The sequence below is a fragment of the Globicephala melas genome, chromosome 11 (genome assembly GCF_963455315.2).
Source record: "Globicephala melas chromosome 11, mGloMel1.2, whole genome shotgun sequence".
NCBI classification, from domain to species: domain Eukaryota; kingdom Metazoa; phylum Chordata; class Mammalia; order Artiodactyla; family Delphinidae; genus Globicephala; species Globicephala melas.
Window position 1 is genome coordinate 89,140,515 of NC_083324.2, and position 20,342 is coordinate 89,160,856.

The 20,342-nt window shown below is 36.6% G+C and overlaps 1 protein-coding gene across 4 annotated transcripts in view; it reads left to right on the forward strand.

Annotated features, from left to right (window-relative positions):
- NUP153 (nucleoporin 153) overlaps nt 1-20,342 on the forward strand; it is a 75,219-nt gene that overhangs the window by 16,364 nt on the left and 38,513 nt on the right. For all 4 annotated transcript variants that reach the window (XM_060307877.2, XM_060307878.2, XM_030881336.3 and 1 more), the window contains 4 exons: nt 3,878-4,103; nt 13,487-13,735; nt 13,885-14,024; nt 14,106-14,234. In XM_060307877.2, coding sequence (XP_060163860.1) covers nt 3,878-4,103; nt 13,487-13,735; nt 13,885-14,024; nt 14,106-14,234 — 744 coding nt within the window. The remainder of the gene's footprint in view (nt 1-3,877; nt 4,104-13,486; nt 13,736-13,884; nt 14,025-14,105; nt 14,235-20,342) is intronic.

Below are 20,342 nucleotides of genomic sequence, written 5' to 3' on the forward strand. Positions count from 1 at the left end.
TTTCTCACTTTTTCAGGTCTTTGCATATATAAAACGACTATCCCTATTTTGCTTCCCTTTATTGCTTTATTGCTGCCCATAGCACTGAATCACCATATCATGTGTTACATGTTATACTTATTTGTCTCCCTAACTTAGGATCTAAGCTCCAAGAGGGCAGGAACCTGTTCCCTGTTTTTTATCCCTAGTGTTCTTGCCTGACATGTAGTATGTGATCAATAAGTATAGATTAAATGAAGAAAAGCAATGTTTGCCTTTTACCTCTGTGAGCTAGATAAGATATTAAAATATTCATCAGGGTAAGCCTCTTTCCTGGTCCGTTTATGTACTGTTTTACAGAGATAAAAGTTGGATGTAACTTTTGGATAGTGAGTGCTTCCCCAAGTGTGGTATATGTGTTCCATTGTTGCTAAAGAAGATGAATCTAACTGATACGTGGACTGACTTTTTATTTTTCATGTTAATTAGAAAACAAATTTAACAAGTAAGGACCCAACAGGAAACAGTTCTCCAGATGGTTCAGCCGAAATATCTTTAAGAAAGAGTCTACTCAAAGATATGGTGGTGATTAAAGGAATAACATGCAGGATAGCAGGATACCCAGAGACTAGCAACAGTGGGAAGCTGCTACCATCCCTAGGACTGGATGGATAAAGGGAAGAATCTGTGCAACTGGAGTGGAGGAAGGGCTACCTGGCTGGAGCTGTAGTTTTGGAGAAGGGGCGCTTGAGCAGAGGGAGCACAGGAAGAAAGACTTCTCTTTCCTCCCATACTCTAATATCTAATATCCTCCAGAATCTCTCATGAGCCAATCCAGAAGCCAGTTCGTTGAGACAGCCAGTCAGGAAGATTTTATCGTATAGGAAAAACTTTATTAAGAGAAATAAAATAAATAGAAAGAAAACCATTAAATAACAGTACAGGTAAAAATCATGGCTACAGTTTGGGAAACACTGGGGAAATAGTTATTAATCCACATTGTATTCAGCACAGTCCACTATAAGATTTGTTTTTCTGATTCATTAAATAGCATTTTAATATTATGATATATTTTAATTATTGTCTGACTAGTGCTCCACATGTATGTTTTCCAGATAACTGAATATTAAGATTTAAGTATACATAATTTTATTCACCTCTTGTAGAGGGATTTCTTCCCTGAATTGTATTGTGATTTCCTGAAATGTATCTAATTTCCTAATCTCTTTAATGAGATTGGTGGTTCTCAAACTATAGCATACATCAGGTTCACTTGGGAAGGTTTGTGAAAACAGGTGAGCCCTGTCTCCTGAATTTAGTAGGGCTGGGGTTGGGCCTTAGGTAATGCAGATATAAATGGTGAAGGGACCACATCTTGGGAACCACTAGTACTAGGGTATACTGAGCTTAATTTAACTTTTCTTGATGACTTAGGGTCATTTACCCTATAGAGGCATATTGAAGTAAGGGGATATTTCTTTTTAATAATGGTTCCAGGTCAATTTTAGCATCTGTATTTAATTTTGTTGTCAAGTGCATCATGCTGTCATTCATTGTGCCATTAGTAATTCCTCTCTCACTGTAATTTTTTTAAAAATTTATTTATTTTATTTATTTATTTTTGGCTGCATTGGGTCTTCGTTGCTGCATGCGGGCTTTCTCTAGTTGAGGCAAGCGGGGGCTACCCTTCGCTGTGGTGCGGGGACTTCTCATTGTGGTGGCTTCTCTTGTTGTGGAGCACAGGCTCCAGGTGCACGGGCTTCAGTAGTTGTGGCCCATGGGCTCAGTACTTGTGGTGCACGGGCCTAGTTGCTCTGCGGCATGTGGGATCTTTCCGGACCAGGGCTCGAACCCGTGTCCCCTGCATTGGCAGGCGGATTCTTACCTACTGCGCCACCAGGGAAGCCCTCTCACTGTAATTTTGTACTAAGCTGCTCTGGGCTGAGACTAAATAAATTGGTTACATTTTAGTTTAGAAAAGAGAAGGTCTCCAAGCAAAATTCATGAGTTTCAACGAAGGAGCTTTTTTTTTTTTTAATCCATTTTGACTGTTCAATTTTTACTGATTATTCTCCACAATACCTAATGCTGCCACATAAGTGACCTTTGGTTAAGTACGGTGCTAATTTTAAGTTGTTCTGTACTTGCCTCCTTCAGTGACTAGAGATCACAGGAATCTCTGATACTTTTAGTAGCTAAACCCCTTAGAGGAAGTCTACAAAAGATTTATTTTACACTAAGTTCTTGCTGTAGTGCCTTACAACATCGCTTTGTATCAAGTGTGTCTTTTTTTTTTTCTTATTTAAACTGTGTTATGTATTGAAAGCACTTTCAAGTCTTTTGGAATATGGGGAGGGGGTAAATAAATATTTAAATATAAATAATTAGCAAAATAATAAACATGAATGTTTTTATAAATGTTAAATCTTGGAGTAGGTATAGAATCTTTCTTTCCAAAGAAACTAATACTGTGTAACATTGGCATAGAAAAGGGGAACAGTGAATTTGTGTTTTTCATTAGTGAGTATTCTAGGGCTGCTGGCTTCATGTGTTGTTAGAGATCTTACACAATGTAGATCTGTTCAAAGTTTCTGTTTGGAGGAAAAGTAATTACTTTTTTCCCAGTTGTTACCTACAGCTTTTCAGATAATCAGGAAAATACTATTCAAGTGCTTATATCAGAGGTGTCTTCCATCTTTCCTATTGACAGAATTTTTCAAGGCCTCTTTGTCTTGGGTTTGCTTTCAAGGTTCATGTGTTCTGCCTTAACTTTACTGTTTTTTTTTTTTGTACCTGCTGATTCATTCTTTCCCTTCCGTGACTTTCTCTCTGAAATCCTATTCTGTGAAGGGAATTGTTGCCTAAAACTGATTACCTCACCCCAGCTTGTTTCTGCTAATTTTTTTTCTCATTAGTAATAAAATTATCAGTGTATGTTTCTGTTAATATTTAGTAAATTGTGAAGTGCTTTCACATTACTTCATTTGATCTTCATTGTAATTCCTATCAGGTAATAGTAGGAGAGAGTGTTATTCTTATTTACCTAGAGTAAATCGTAGTACAGCCTGCCAACCCCGAAGTCAATGCTTTTACTCTATCCTAGATATACCACAGCAGTTGTGTTTGTACCTGGGCAAGTTACTTAACTTCATTGTCTCTCTTCATATGTAAAGTGGCACGGTTAAAACCAATTTCATAAAATTATTGTGAGGATTAAATTGAATAATATGTTTAAACTGCTGAGAACAGTGTCTGTTCTATGATGAATGTTAATAATGCTGGTAGTTGTTATACCACATCTTTTTCTCCCTTTAAAAGTTACTGTAATAAAATAATTGGTTTTCAGGCAACATTTGATATAACAAAATTTTACCATTGAAAAAAAATCTTAGATTATTTCTTGAGTTTATTATGTTGGATTAGTTGTCTTATTGCCTTTTAAAAAAATTCTCATTTGTCTAAATTTTTATTCTTAAAGAATGTGCAATAAAATATTTGAGGAAGCTGTTGAAGGTATTTATTGCTTCTTTTAATATGCTGGGATCAAGATGGATGCCTTTTGTCTGGGATTATAACATTTTAGTGCATATCTTATTACTAAATCTAAAATTTATATTGCTTAGTTGAAGACCTGTGAGTTTTTTAAAGATTAGAATAGTATGGCCATTTGGGACAATTATTGGCTCATGGACATATGCATATGAAAGAAAGAAAAAAGTAGGAATTTTATAAAGTATAGAATTTGTAAAATACATTACGTCAACATTAACTCACGTAACTGAATTTTAGGAAACTTTGTTGGAAACAGTTGTGTTTTGCTTGGTATGGCTTTCTGTAAATAGGTACTTATTTAAAAGATAAATTTCTAAAACTGCCTTACATGTTTTCCCCCCAACAGGGCATTCTCAGCAGGGTTACAGAATCTGTTAAGAATATTGTGCCAGGATGGTTACAAAGATACTTTAACAAGAGTGAAGACGTATGTAGCTGCTCAACAGACACAAGAGAGGTGGCACAGTGGCCGGAAAATAGGGAAGATGACCATATAATATATGCTGATGAGGAGAACCCTAACATTCATGATGGGAGAATCACTCCTGAGCCAACAGTCAGTAATACAGAAGGTAAATGGAATGTGGATATTTTGTTGTGAATGATAGGTTTTCATGCCTTAATTTAAAATATGTTTATGTTACCTGGCTATGGTAAATCTAATTGTGTAGTACAGAAACGGTGTTGGAGGAGGGTGATGATCACCTTCAAATTAGAAATCTTTTTTATTTATCAGCTTTTTTGTTTATTAAGGGAGGCTGAAATATATCAGTTGAGGGTGCAAGCTCTGCTGTTAGACTTTGGGTTTGAATTTTCATAACACCAATTGTTAGTCATGTGGCTTTGGTCAAGATAATCTTTGTTCTCCTCTGTACCCTCAGAAGTGGTTTTGAAAAAAGTAAAGTTGAAGCCCTTTGAGTAGGTCGTGGCACTAAAGGAGCAGCGTGGCAGTGCTTCCCACAGCACACGGACTTGGGTATGGTGTCACTGCAGTTGTCTTCTGTCCTCTGCAGCTAGTGCAGCTGGGCCACTTCATTAATCTTACCACTGAGTGACCCTGCATTTTAAATGCTTTTGTGGATCCGTTTATGGCGTTTTTGTGGAGTTTACAAGTATTAAATAGCTTCAGTGTAACCCATGAATGTGACATATTTGGGAATATTACTCTGTCATTTCACTTTATATATTTTTTACAGCTTTAGTGAGATGTACTTCACCTAACAATAGGACTCACCCATTTAAATTGTATAGTTCAGTGGTTTTTGGTATATACAGAGTTGTTCAGTCACCACAGTCAATTTTAGAACATTTTAATCACCATCCTTCCCTCCCCATCACCGCAAAATCCTATACCCATTAGTAGTCCCTCCCCATCCCTACCCCTCCAGCCCTAGGCAACCACCAATCTGTATACTGGACATTTCATATAAATGGAATCATAAAATATGTGGTCTTTTGTAACTGGCTTATTTCACTTAGCATAATGTCTTCAAGGTTCATCCATGTCATAGCATGTATCAGAACTTCCTTTTTATTGCCAGGTAATAGCTCATGGAATGGAGAAACTACATTTTATTTATCCATTCATCCGTTGATGGACATTTGTATTGTTTCTACTTTTGGGGTATTATGAACAGTGCCAGTTTGAGTATTACTATGCACATTTTTGTGTGGATATGTTTTCTCTTGGGTATATACCTAGGAGGAGAATTGCTGGGTCATCTGGTAATTTTACATTTTGAGGAAAAACTGTTTTTCTAAAGTGGCTACACCATCTTACCTTCCCACCAGCGGTGTATGAAGAATGCAATTTCTTTACAACCTCACAAATACTAATTTTCCTTTTTTAAAAAAACATAAATTATACCTATTTTGGTAGACGTGGAGTGGTATCTCGTGTTGTTTTGCATCTCCCTGATGACTAATAATGAGCTTATTGAGCTTATTTCATGCTTATTGGCCATTTATACATCTTTGGAGAAATGGCTATGCAGATCCCCCTTTTCCATTTTTAACTGGGTTATTTGTCTTTTTATAGTTGAATTGAAAGAGATCTTCACATATTCTGGATATAAGCCCTTACCTGTATATGATTTGCAAGTATTTTCTCCTATTCTGGCTTCTTGATGGTGTCCTTTGAAGCACAAAATTTTAAATTTTGATGAAGTCCACTTTATCCCTCAAGTATATGTTTCTTTCAGTTTATATATTTTTTCTTTCACTACATGTTTTGACTTATAATTATAAAAATGTTTTTGAACTCTGAAATCTTGTCTTGCCTAAATAATTGATGTGGATATGTGCCTATTAATTTTGGTATACTTAGTAACTTATTTTCCTGCCTGATTTGCTTATAAGGGAAAACTAGTGAGGGTGAAATGGGCTGAAAGAGTGATTCTTACTTGGGAGAAATGGCAAATCTAAGTTTTCTTAGTGATATTCAGTTTGGCTTAGTCTTCAAATCCTTGCTTATTTTTATTAGAGTAACTTAGGGAGTTTTAATATCTGTACTGTTCAAGATTTCTTTCTAATATATTACCAGCAACCATCTTGAGGTTTTATTTGGTAGATCTCTAAGGTGACTGCTTCTATATTGTTCTCTTTTCTGGACATCAAATGGGACCACAGCTTCTTTCTTTCTTTTGACTGGAGACTTTTAGTGTGCAGCAGCATATATCTACAGTGACTGAAACCTTCTTTTGCATCCTAATGAGTATGCTTGTGGGGATTAACTAACTTGAAGAATTTAATTCAGCTGTGAGATTAATGGCGTTTCTCATTTTACATCTGTAAAGTTCTTTTCCGTTTGTATTTTCATTGAAATTATGGAATTAATTCAGTGGTCTGCCAAGGTTAATTCCAACTTGGATTTTATTCATTATATTATTAGGTTTGTAAGGTAGCTTTTCTGTTATGTGTATATTACACACACCTTTGTGAATAACTTCTAAATTTAAATTATTGTGGAAATTTTCAAACTACAAAAGTAAGGAGGATAGTACAATGAACCTCCATGTACCTGTAACCCAGCTTCAAAGACAACGAGCTTATGGCTGACTTTGTTTTCTTTATTCCCACATCTATTTACCTACCTTCTCCGTCTAACTCCCCTGATTATTTAGCAGCAAATTGTGAACAGCTTTCTGATATTAACTTCAAAAACTTGATGGCATTTTCCCTCTGTCTTGTCTAAGAGCTGACTCCTGCTCCTGTCTTAAAATCTGTAAGTTCCAGGCAGTTCTCGTCTCACAATCTGCCTCCACCTTTCTCAAAGTATTTATTCAATAGTTGTAGTCACATGTGTGACTACAGTACTGTTGATAACTCCCCAGTATGGTGAATATAGATCTTACTAGATGTAGCAAATCAGTTTATGTTTACTCTGTGAAACATTACTCTTAAATTTGACAATGCATTCTCAAAACAACTTAGAGGGCTTCCCTGGTGGCACAGTGGTTCAGAGTCCGCCTGCTGATGCAGGGGACACAGGTTTGTGCCCTGATCTGGGAAGATCCCACATGCCGCGGAGCGGCTAGGCCCGTGAGCCATGGCCGCTGAGCCTGCACGTCCGGAGCCTGTGCTCAGCAACGGGAGAGGCCACAACAGTGAGAGGCCCGCGTACCACAAAAAATAACTTAGATATACTTGCTTTTAAAGTAGTGTAAAATTATCAAAAGCTTAAAATAATTTAGATATAACAGTCCTGAGTGTTGTTTACTAAATAGTAATTTCACCACTGTAACTTTTGTATTAATAGTAACTGGAGCTGGAGCGTATAGGACATTCTTCAAATAGCACAGTGCAGTATGACAGTTATAGAATCTGTGGCCCCTTTCAGATCTGTTGTCTGCAACTGTCTGCTTATATGTACCTCCTTGTACTGACTGTCTTAATGATGGTGAGCCATTAGGGGTCTAGATTTCTTCTGCTAGGGTAATGAAATGGATCAGTGAGAAGAACCTCAAATAATGTACCCGTTAGATTTTTATTGATTCAGTAAGAGTTCAGGCCTCTGAGAGCCCCACAATGGCATATTTAGTATGCTAGTCAGCAGTAGATTGAAGTTGTAGACTGCATTGGCTGATTGATACTATGTGATCATAGGTGTACTCTTAGAAACTGGGCATTTACGGCTGATGTGAATCTGTAGATGATGTGGCCTTATTTAGTCTTATTATCCCCAAATGCATCCTTTATTGGGCCTGATTTGGAGGTTAAGGAAGCTCTGTAAAAAACTGGCATTGCTATTAGCAGCATACCTTCCAGTAGAAGTATATCATACTAGATTTCTTTTTTCTCTATAGCTTCTGTATATACTAGATTTAGTAAATGTCTGCCAATATCTAGAAAGTTGTCCTATCACTTTTATCCTATAGGATGAACTGCTGTAGGCATGAGAGAATGGGTAAGTAAAAAGCACTTTTAGGATATAACATACTACAAAGTTAGAATACTTAATACTCTAAGAAACATTTCAGCCTGTATATGTATGAATCCTGACTGCAGAGAAATTGAAATATGATAATCTTTAGATGCCAATAGGTTTAAATGCCGATACCAGTAGATTTCGAAGCTCCAGCCAGTTTCTGTCTTAACTTGAGCAAGCTTGATAAGAAATTATTACATATACATTAAATTCTAATTCCCCATTCCCCCTCCCCCCTGCCCCTGGCAAACACCACTGTAGTTTTCTCTATGACTTTGACTACGTACCTTATATGAGTAGAATCATACAGTATTTAATCTTTTGTGACTGACTTATTTCACTTAGCAGAATGTCTTCAAAGTTCATTCACATTATTGTAGCATATATCAGAATTTATTTCCTTTTTAAGGCTGAAGAACATTCACTGTATGTATTTACCACATTTATTTATTCATTCATCTGTTGATGGATGCTTAACGTTACTTCCACCTTTGGCTCTTGTGAATAATGCTGTTAGAAACATGGTTGTACACATCTCTTTGAGACTCTGCTTTCAGTTCTTTTGGATATATACCCAGAAGTGGAATTGCTGGGTCATATGGTAATTCTATTTTTAATTTTTTGAGGAACCACCATACTGTTTTCCACAGTGGCCACACCCATTTTACATTTCCTCTCAACAGTGCACAAGGTTTCTAGCTTCTCCACATGCATGCCAACATTACTTTCTTTTTTTCTGATAGTAGCTGTCCTAATGAGTGTGAAGTGGTATCTCACTGTGGTTTTCATTTGCATTTTTCTGATGACTAGTGGTGCTGAGCATCTTTTCATATGCTTTTGGTTGTTTGTATATCATCTTTGGAGAAATGTCTGTTCAAGTCCTTTGCCCAGTTTTTAATCAGGTTATTTGATTTGTTATTGTTGTTGAGTTATAGGAGTCTTTTATGTGTTCTAGATATTAACCCCTTATCATATATATGATTTGCAAACATTTTCTACCATTCTGTAAGTTGCCTTTTTATTCTTGATTGTGTCTTAGTGCACAAAAGTTAAGTTTTATATAGTCCCACATGTCTTTTTTCTTTTGTTGCCTGTCATATCTAAGAAATCACTGCCAAGACTAATGTCTTGAAGCTTTTCTCTGTTTTTTTTCCTATAAGTTTTACAGTTTGGGGTCTTATGTTAGGTCTTTAAAACAGGTTGGGTTTATTTTTGTATATAGTGTAAGATAAGGGTCCAGTTTCCTTCTTTTGCCTGTGCGTATCCAGTTTTCCCAAGATTATTTGTGGAAGAGACTGCCCTTTCCCCATTCATTGATTGGTCTTGGCACTGTGTCAAGGATCATTTGACCATGTATGCAAGGGTTTATTTCTGGGTTCTCTATTCTTTTCCATTGGTCTACCTGTCTGTCTTTATGCCAGCAGCATACTTTTGATTACTGTTTGGAAATAAGTTTTTGAAATCAGGAAGTGTGAGATCTCCAATGTTGTTCTTTTTCAAGATTATCTTGGTTATAAGTGGTCCCTTGAGATTCCATAAGAACTTTAGGATGAATTTTTCTATTTTGTCAAAAAAAGTCATTGGTTTTTTTAAAGGAATTGCATTGAATCTGCAAATCACTTTGGGTAGTATTGACATTTTAACAACATTAGGTCTTCCAACCTAAGAACATGGGATGTCTTCCCATTTATTACATCTTCTTAAATTTCTTTCAGCAATGTTTTGTAGTTTTCATCATGCAAGTCTTTCACTTCCTTCCTTAGTTAATTCCTAAGTGTTTTATTCTTTTTGAAGCTATTAATAATGCAGTCATTTTCTTTATTTACTTTTTAGATTGTTCATTGTTAGTGTATAGAAACAAAACTGATTTTTGTATGTTGATTTTTTTTTTTTTTTTTTTGCGGTACGCGGGCCTCACTGTTATGGCCTCGCCCGTCGCGGAGCACAGGCGCCGGATGCGCAGGCTCAGCGGCCATGGCTCACGAGCCTAGCTGCTCCGCGGCATGTGGGATCTTCCCGGACCAGGGCACGAACCCGTGTCCCCTGCATTGGCAGGCGGACTCCCAACTACTGCGCCACCAGGGAAGCCCTGTATGTTGATTTTGTATTCTGCTACTTTGCCGAATTTGTTTATTCTAACACTTTTTTTGGTGGAATATTTAGGGATTTCTGCGTATAAGATATATCATTTGAAAACATAATTTTACTTCTTCCCTTCCAATTTGGATGAATTTAGTTTCTTTTTCTTGCCTTATTACTCTAGCTAGAGTTTCCAATCCTGTGTTAAATAGAAGTGGGGAATGCAGGCATTCTTATCTTATTCCTGGTCTTGGAGGAAAATCAGTCTTTCACCATTAGGTATGATGTTAGCTGTTAGTTTTTCATATATATGGCAAATCTATTGTTCTTTATTTATACTTGGAATATGGAAACCACTGCTTAATATGTCAGTCATCCACAGGCCAGAAATCATGTGTCATGGTGAAACAATAGAAGCATTTTTTAAAATGTGATTTTTCAAGTGACTTTTGACTAAATTATTTTGTAGAATATGGATGGAGATTCTGGGTTCTGTTGTCTTCCTCTGAGAAGTATTGATTCTTGTTTCAGCAAGCAGTTGTTACTGAATGATCATTTTGAACTCTTATATAGTTTTATGTTTTATTAATGTCCATCTGTGGAAAATCTAAGGTGTGTGTTAAGTCCCCTAAGGTGGAGGGATTTAGCCTCCAAACTCTGTCTCCTCTGTGGCTTTTTCAAACTCTGTCTCCTCTGTGGCTTTTTAGGTGGGTTTACAGCAGGTCTTGTTCTAGGACATGGCCCTTGGTCTCAAGGGAAAGCTCTTCTGGTATCTCAGCTGAATGCCAGGGTTATTTAAGGAAGTGTTTATGGGGCCTCTAAATTCTGGCAGTCTTGGAACTTCACTGTCCTCAGCACTGCTTTTTCCCCCTAGCACTGATCAACCTTCTAGTAGCTGTTTTCTCAATTTCATAGCAGCTGCTATTTGGTAAGCCTTAGGTGGTCTTGCTCTGTGTGTGTATAGCCCGTCCACGCTCTGGACACTCCTGTGTAGACTTCTGGAGGCCCCTTCCTGCGTAGTTTTCTACTGTTCAATACCCTTAATTCTGATTTCTGCCTACTGTATTTTGCTTTGACTCCAACTCTCTCTGCCAGGTCTGGAAATGTTCCTAGACAGCTGGGTAGTGATAGGGCTCACTGTGAGTTTTTCTTGTCCGTTTTCTGTTGTCTGAAAGTTACTACCTCATGTATATTGTCCACTTTTATAGTTACTTACAGTAAGAAGGGCTAGTCTAGGGCCTCACTTATTCCAGCCTAACTGGAAGAGAGTCTTTTGGAAACTTCACAAATGATTCTAAAGTTCTTAAAAATACACCAGAAAATGAATAGAGAAATCCTGAAAAAGAGTAAGGGAAATGTGATGTAAGTCAGAGTAACTTTTACAGGTATTAAATGTGTTATAAAGCTATAGGATTTAAAACATTATGGTACTGGTATAGATATATATCGTTGGGGAAGGCCTCCTAGAATTTACTATGTGGTAGTGGTGGCTTCTCGATCAGTGAGGAAAAGATGGCTTACTTAAGAAGATTATTTTAGAATATAAACAGACTAACCATTTGGAAAACAATGAAGCTAAATCATTCCCTGACTACTTCATCATAACTGATTCCATATGGAATCAAGATTAAACATTATATTGAAATAAAACAATACTACCAAAAAGAAGAGAGTAAAATTTTTTATTTCTTAGTCTTGGAATGGTAGAAGTCTCTGTAAAAATACATATTATTTTCTGTATTACAAAGGACACCATCAAAAAAATAATGGTTTCAACCAACAGTGAAAAAAATTAGTTGTGATATTTCAGATCATGTCACACTAATCTTACTGATCAAAAACCAGATTGGACTAATTTTATTAGCAAGATAAACTATATCAATGAGCAGTTAACAGAAGAAATATAAATGACTAATGAACAGGGAAGGGTGTTCAATATGTCATTTAAATAAATGCAGATAGTAATGATGCCACTGGACACAGCAGATTGACAGAAATCAGAAAAGGTTATTATTATCCAGTGTTGGAGAGCATGGGGGAAATATACATTGTCATTTACTATTTATGCAGTATAGCTTAACAGAAAACCTTTGGATCCACAGTATCTCTCATAAGCAAAAGTGAGCATGTACTCTGATCCAGTATGACAGGGCAGTTCCACAAATTATTGTTTATCCATTGATTCTGAGGATACCTTGCAGTACTTAGGCTGCTTTATGGGCCCAATTTCAGACTTACAGTCAGATTTTTTGTGGGTCACTTAGGCATATTTCTTAAATAATTTCTCCTCATGTTTCTCTTACATATTTAAAGAACCATGGATTTATCCAAAAAGAATACAAAGTCTGCAAATATAAGTGCTTGTATGTTTGATAGAATATTGAGAAAACAATTACATAAATAATGATGCTAAATCAGTCTGATAAAATAGAATGTGGTCTTCACATGGAATGTGCTCTGTATGTGGAGACAAAATTATATGATAAATGAAAAAAACAAGTCACAGAACATAATGCATAAGCATGATTATGTGATTAGGGAAAATGTGTATGCATACAGAATGTCTGAGAGGATATACAAATTTTTTTGAGATATAATTGATTTACAGTATTATATGTTTCAGATGTACAACATAGTGATTCACAGTTTTTAAAGGTTATTCTCCCTTTATCGTTATTGTAAAATATCGCTTGTGTTCCCTGTGCTGTACAATAAATATGTCCTTGTAGCTTATACATTTATATGTAGTAGTTTGTATCTCTCACTATCCCTACCCCTGTCTGGTGCCCACCCACTTCTCTCTCTCCACTGGTAACTACTAGTTTGTTCTCTGTATTTGTGAGTCTGTTTCTTTTTTGTAATATTCATTAGTTCTATTTTTTAGATTCCTCATGTAAGTGATGTCATACACTATTTGCCATTTGCTGACTTATTTCACTAAGCATAATACTTTCTAATACTCTCCACGTCCGTCCATGTTGATGCAAAATGGCAAAATTTCATTCTTTTTTTATTGACTGAATAGTATTCCATTAGAGGATATACAAATTTAATACGGGTTGTTTCTGGAGGGATGGACTTACCTTTTTGTTTTATGACTTTCTTATATAGCTTCTTTGCTTTTATTTTTCCATGAGCAGATTTTATTGTTTTTTTTCTTTCTTATTGAGCACGTTTTATAATACCAATTCAAGGGAAATCAAGAAGCTTGTACTTTTAGAAGTGTATTTGATAATGAAGTATATTTTGACACTAGGTTAGGTAAATTTCAGTTAGTTGAAACTTTGGCTAAAGAATATTTTAAATTGGGCTTATGGGAGGCTTCAGTGTTTTGAATTGAAGCTATATTTATTATACAGTATATTTTCTTGAAACAAACACTGTTTTGTTTTGACAGTATATTGCTTTTTCTAAGTTGAGTATTCATAATATTAATGCTTTTCTTTTAAGAACCCTCAACAACTAGTACTGCTTCAAATTATCCAGATGTATTAACAAGGCCTTCCCTTCATCGGAGCCATCTGAATTTCTCCATGTTGGAATCTCCTGCGTTACACTGTCAGCCCTCCACATCTTCGGCATTCCCAATTGGCAGTTCTGGATTTTCCCTCGTAAAGGAAATTAAAGATTCTACCTCTCAGCATGATGATGATAACATCTCAACCACCAGTGGTTTTTCTTCAAGAGCTTCTGATAAAGGTATTCTTGGCATTTGGTAGTATATAATTTTGGTAGTAAAAATAAATTTCATGGGATAATTTTTTCTAACTTGGTTGTCATTTTCAATTTATAAAAATATAGGCCTTGTAATTAGTGGCATTACTATGCATTGCATATTCTTGTTTCAGATATAGCTGTTTCAAAGAACACTTCAGTGCCACCTCTGTGGTCCCCAGAGGCTGAACGTTCTCATTCACTCTCACAGCACACTGCCACCAGCTCAAAAAAACCAGCATTCAACTTGTCTGTCTTTGGAACACTTTCTCCTGTGAGTACTAATTTGATGTGATTTAACCATGTTAGTTTTGAGTGTTTATTGCTTATAATTTACCATTATGTTTTTGTGCAGTCACTTGGGAATTCTTCAGTTCTTAAAACAAGTCAGCTTGGAGATTCTCCTTTTTACCCTGGAAAAACGACATATGGTGGGGCAGCAGCTGCTGTAAGACAGTCTAAACTACAAAACACACCCTATCAGGTTGGTTTGAATAGGAAGAGGATTCGTAACCATTTTTTTTTAATAATCAATAAGTAACTTGGCACTCAAATAGAGTTTTGGTTTAGTTATTCTTTGGTGAAATGATAGAACTCTGGATTACATTCTTTTCATTTAGGGGCTATATTAATATTATTTGAGACCTAAGGGAACATTTTATACATTATTTGTGATTTATTCATTCACTCATTCATTCATTCATTTATTTATTTATGGCTGTGTTGGGTTTTTGTTACTGCACACGGGCTTTCTCTAGTTGCGGTATGTGGGCTTCTCTTGTTGCGGAACATGGGTTCTAGGTGCGTGGGCTTCAGTAGTTGCAGCACGTGGGCTCAGTAATTGTGGCATGTGGGCCCTAGAGTGCGTGGGTTTCTGTAGTTGTGGAATGCAGGCTTAGTAGTTGTGGCTTTCGGGCTCTAGAGTGCAGGCTCAGTAGTTGTGGTGCATGGGCTTAGGTGCTCTGTGGCATGTGGGATCTTCCCCAGCCAGGGATCGAACCTGTGTCTGCCGCATTGGCAGGTGGATTCTTTTTTTTAAATTTATGTATTTTTTGGCTGCATTTGGTCTTTGTTGCTGAGCGCGGGCTTTTTCTAGTTGCGGCAAGTGGGGGCTACTCTTCGTTGCGGTGCGCGGGCTTCCCACTGCAGTGGCTTCTCTTGTTGCAGAGCATGGGCTCTAGGCACGCGGGCTCAGTAGTTGTGACTCGCAGGCTCTAGAGTGCAGGCTCTGTAGTTGTGGCGCACAGGCTTAGATGCTCCATGGCATGTGGGATCTTCCCAGACCAGGGCTCAAACCTGTGTTGCCTGCATTATTAGCAGGCAGATCCTTAACCACTGCACCACCAGGGAAGTCCGTGTGTGTGTGTTTTAGGAAGTATGATGATTAATTCCTTTTTTAAAAAATTGAGGTATAATTTACATGTAGTAAAATTTACCCTTTCCACAGTATTTGAATTTTAACTAAACACATACAGTTGAGTAACCACTTCTGCAATCAAAATACTGAATAAACATTTCCATCACCCCAGAATATTACGTTGTGTATCTCTGTAGTCAGCCCTTCTTCCTACTCCTTTTTTTTTTTTTCTTTTCTATGCCTCACTCCCTTCGGCTCTTTCCGTGGCCCTTCGGGAGAGCCGTCTGCCTCTCTCGTCGTGACGCCGCCTCCACCTCCCAGTTCCCCCTCCCACCTCGCCCTTCCTTCCGCCTCAGCCTCTTGGCACGTCCGGGCCCGAGCCGCCATTTTGTGTGAATTTCTGACTGCGGCGGGGGCTGGGAAGCCGGGGCACCAAGGGCGGGCGGGGAGACAGACAGACAGTCGGCCTGTCTCTGCGGCCCGTTTCCTTTTCCTAAATTCCTTTTTTTTTTTTTTAAATCAGCCTCCCTCGCTCTCCTCTTTTCCCTTACCCCCTCGCTTGCTCCATTGCGCGCGGCCCGCTCTACTTACACCGAACCACCCACCAGTGTCCGTGTCCCCCGGGTCTCCCACCCCCGGGCCCGCAGCGGTGTGTGTGTGTGGGTGCTCTCGTCCCGATGAGGGCCCCGCGCCTGTGAGCGAGTGACCCCAGGGGCGGGCTGCGGAGAAAGCAGGCGGTGAGCGGCCCGCTGAGGCCTAGGCCGCGCAGCCTACGCGGAGGTCGGTGCACCCTTCTTCCTACTTCTACCTCTTGGCACCCACTGATCTGTTTTCTTTCCCTGTAGTTTTGTTTTTTCCCAGGATGTCATAAACTTAATCACATACTGTGTAGTTTTCTGAATGTGGCTTATTCAGCTTAGCATAATGTATTTAAGATCAGCCTCTGTATTTGCATATATCAATAGTTAGTTCCTTTTTATTGCTGAGTTATTGTTTATCTGCTCACCAGTGAAAGGTGCTTGGGTTGTTTCTAATTTTTGTCCATTGTGAATAAAACTGCTATAAACATTAATTTTCATTTCTCTTGGGTAAGTACCTAGAAGTTGGACTGCTGAGTCAGATGGTAAATATACATTAATTTTATAATAAACCATGAAAGCGTTTTCCAAAGTGGCTGCTACCACTTTGCATTCTCACCAGTGTTACAAGTGTGTTCTGGTCAGCACTTGTTATCATCAGTGTTTTGTTTATTTCAGGCATTCTAGTAGGCATGTAGTGATAACTCCAACTCACTGTGGTTTTGCATTTCCCTTATGATTAATGATGTTGGGCATCTTTTCATGTGCTTATTTACCATCAATATATCTTAGGTGAAGTACCTAATTCAAATCTTACTGCCCATTAAAAAAAAATCTAAAAACATTTTTCACTGAGTTATAATTAATATAGAATATTAGTTTTAGATGTGCAACATAGTGATTTGATATTTTTATACATTATGAAACAACTGCATTAAGACCAGTTACCATCCATCACCATACAAAGTTGTTAAAATATTACTGACTATATTCCCTGTGTGTACATTACATCCCTGTGACTTATTTATTTTATAGCTGAAGTGTACACCTATGAATCCCCTTCACCTATTTCGTCTGTCCCTTTTGCCCATTTTTTAAAAAAAATTTTTCTTATTAATGAGTTTTGAGAGTTCATTATTCAGGATGTAAGTCCTTTATTAGATATATGTTTTGCAAATATTTTCTCCCATTCTCTGGCTTGTCTGAACAATATCTTGTCAAGAGAAGTTTTTACTTTTGATGACATTCAGCATATTTTTTCTTCTTTTTATGGTTCATGCTTTTGGTATCATATCTAAGAAATTTTTGCCTAACCCAAGGTCACAGAGACTTTCTTCTGTTTTCTTTTAGAAGCTTTATAGTTTTAGGTTTTAATTCAGATCTGTGATTCATTTTGAGGTAAAATGTTTGTGTGTGGTATGAGGTGTGGATCAAGATTCATTTTTTTTAACATACTGGTTTTCATTTTTTCTAGTCCTGTTTGTTGATAAGACTATTTTCTCCATTGAATTGCCTTTGCACCTTTTATGAAAATCAATTGACCATATATGTGGCTCTATTTCTGGACTTTCTGTTCTTTTCCGTTGATGTGTGTTTGTGTCCGCGTACATGTATATATATATACACCTATCTTTTGTCAATACTGTCCTTTTGTCTTGATTACTATATCTTTATATTAAGTCTTGAAATCAAGTAATCTGAGTCTTCCAAACCCCCCTGTCCCCGCCCAAGATTGTTTTGGCTTTCCTAGTTCCTTTACTTTTTCATAATTTTAGAATTACCTTATCAGTTTCCACAAATCTGCTGGGATTCTGATTGTGATTGCATTGAATCTAAAGATCAATTTGGGGAGAATATGCATCTTAACAAAATGGAGTCTTCCAGTCAGTGAACACAGTATGTCTCTCCATTATATAGGTCTTTTTATTTCTTTCATCAGTGTTTTGTAGTATTCATCACGCAGACCTTGCACATATTTTGTTGGATGTATACCTAAGTATTTTATGTTATTTGGTATTAGTCAACAATAAATAGCCCAAATAGTCTATTCAGTAAATTGAATTCATAGTTAAAGTACTTTCCACCAAAGAAAACTTCAAGCCCAGGTAGCTTCCCTGGCAAATTCTACCAAACATTTAAGAAAAAAATAATACCAATTTTATACAAACTTTTCCATACAATAGGAAGGCATACTTCCCAACACATTTATGAGGCCAACATTACCCTGATATTAAACAGGACAAAGACATTACAAGAACTCTACAAACCAGTATTTCTCTTGAATTACCTGCACAAGGCACCCAGTATATATAAAAAGGATACTACATTATGATCAAGTGGGGTTTATCCTGGGAATGCAAGGTTGGCTCAACATTTGAAAATTAATGTGATCTACCATGGAAACAAACTAAAGAATAAAAACTGAATGAACATCTCCACAGATATATAAAACACATTTGACAAAATCGAACATCCATTCATGATAAAAATTTTCAGTGACCTAGGAATAGATGGGAACCTACTCAACCTGATAAATTTTGTCTACGGAAAATCTTCGGGAGCATCATACTCATGGTGAAAGGTTAGTATTTTCTTTCTAAGATCAGGAAGAGAACAAGGATGTCTGCTGTCACCGCTACTGATCAGTGTTGTGCTGCAAGACCCACAGCAAGAATACAGAAATACAAGGCACCCTGATTAGAAAGGAAGAAGTAAAAATGACTCCCATTCATAGACAACGTGCTTATCTACATAGAAAACCTTTAAGAAACGCCAAAAAAAAGTTGTCAGAACTTACAAATGAGTTTAGCGAGGTCACAGAATAAAGGTCAACATACAAAATCAGCTGTATTTACATACATATATTAACAGAACAATTGGAAATTGATTAATTTTTTAAAAACATCAATTTAAGGTAAATTGCATCATTCTGTGCTTTGTCGCAAGAGTTACTTGATCATAAAAGTCCAGTTTCATGTGTATGTTGTCATGGTGCTTACATTACAGGTTTTGACCTTTTAAAGATGGAGGTGTAATAATACTTTAAGCCTGTAGGCTTTTGGTAGACTTTTGGAGAGGGAGATCCATTTGAAGATGACAATCCATGATATAGAAGTGACACAAAACAAGTATATATGAAGATTGTGTCTTGTCCTTAGGAGTAGTTTCTTTCCTAAGTAGAGGATGCTTCTATATGTAATTGACAGTAATTATGAGTCTTATTTCTGAGTGTGTTGTTCGTGAAGGGCAATATTTTGTTACTTAAAGTGTTAACTGGATGTTGGAGTTTTTTCTAGAGCTTAAACTGGATCATATTACTCTTTTTCACAAAATTTTTACAGTTAAAATACTTCAGCGTATATTAGAAGATAAAATGAAGCATGCCTGTGATTCATGGAATAGTCCAAGTCAGAGTATATTTCTGCTACTTCCTCCTCTGTTTCTTGTATCAAATCCTATACTTTTTAATGCTGAGTCTTGACATACCCTTAGAATCCTTGTCAACATGAGCTTCCAACTGTTCATCATTGATATTTGGGGTTAAATCTATTTCCTATTCCTTTCCTAGGGTGTTAGAGCTGGGAGGTATATTAAAGATTCTCTAATTCAGTTCCATTTTATTGATTTGTGAATTGAGGCCCTGAGAGGCCAGTGACCAGCAGAATCCAATGACAGACTGTCATGTTTTCCCCGAGGATTTTAATGTTACCTCATGTTTGCCAAAGCCTCTGGCCTGAACAGCAGTCCTAAACAGTGCACCAAGTTCTTAATAAAACTCACGTAGAATATTGCAGCTACTCTGAAAATAAAATGAATATTGGTATCAGAGAAACTTATTTAAAGTAGTTATTTTGATTCACGTTTTCAGATATTATGAGCTATTTATAGAAACTGAGTTATATTTTGATTGTGAGCATATTTTTTTTTATATTAAGCATTTCCAGACTACATTTGTGGTAGTCACTTGGATGTTTTGTGGTAGTCACTTGGCTATTGGAATGTTATAATGAGTTCATGACAAAAGAAAGTGTTTCTATTAGAATTTGTAAACATTGCTTGTGTGTTAAAGGGTACATGTTTATTCTTTATAAGGATTTTTCCTTAACTCCAATTTTAAGAACGTTTTAAAAGTTATTTATTAAGAAATAGCCCGAGTATTTAAAATTTTTCTTATATTAAAATTTGAGAAACAAGTCAGTTTAAAATTTTTAATTTCCATTTCAATAAAAGTTTACAGTCTTGTTTAGCTATCTTGGATGTTACTATAGTTAGAAGTTATTTAATACCAAAAATAATTAATACTAATGCAGTTCTCATTAGTGTTTTTTGATTTAAATATCAGGGATAAATTGATCCAGGTGATACTATAACTTTTTACCAGTTGTCTCATTTTTCACATTTAACATAGCTGACTGGTCTTTAGAGTAGCATGTGCTATTTTATCATTTTTATCTGATTGTAAAAGTAATTTCTCAGAGAATTGAATTTTCAATAAAGGCATAAAGAAAAAACGTTGAACATGAGCTTAATGATACCACCCAGAGATAAGTTGCTGTTAACAGTTAATCCTATTTCACTTCTCACTTTCATTCTATTTTGTAAATATTTTCATTGCCTGAAATATGTGCTTTAGAGTTTACGGTTCCAACAAATAACT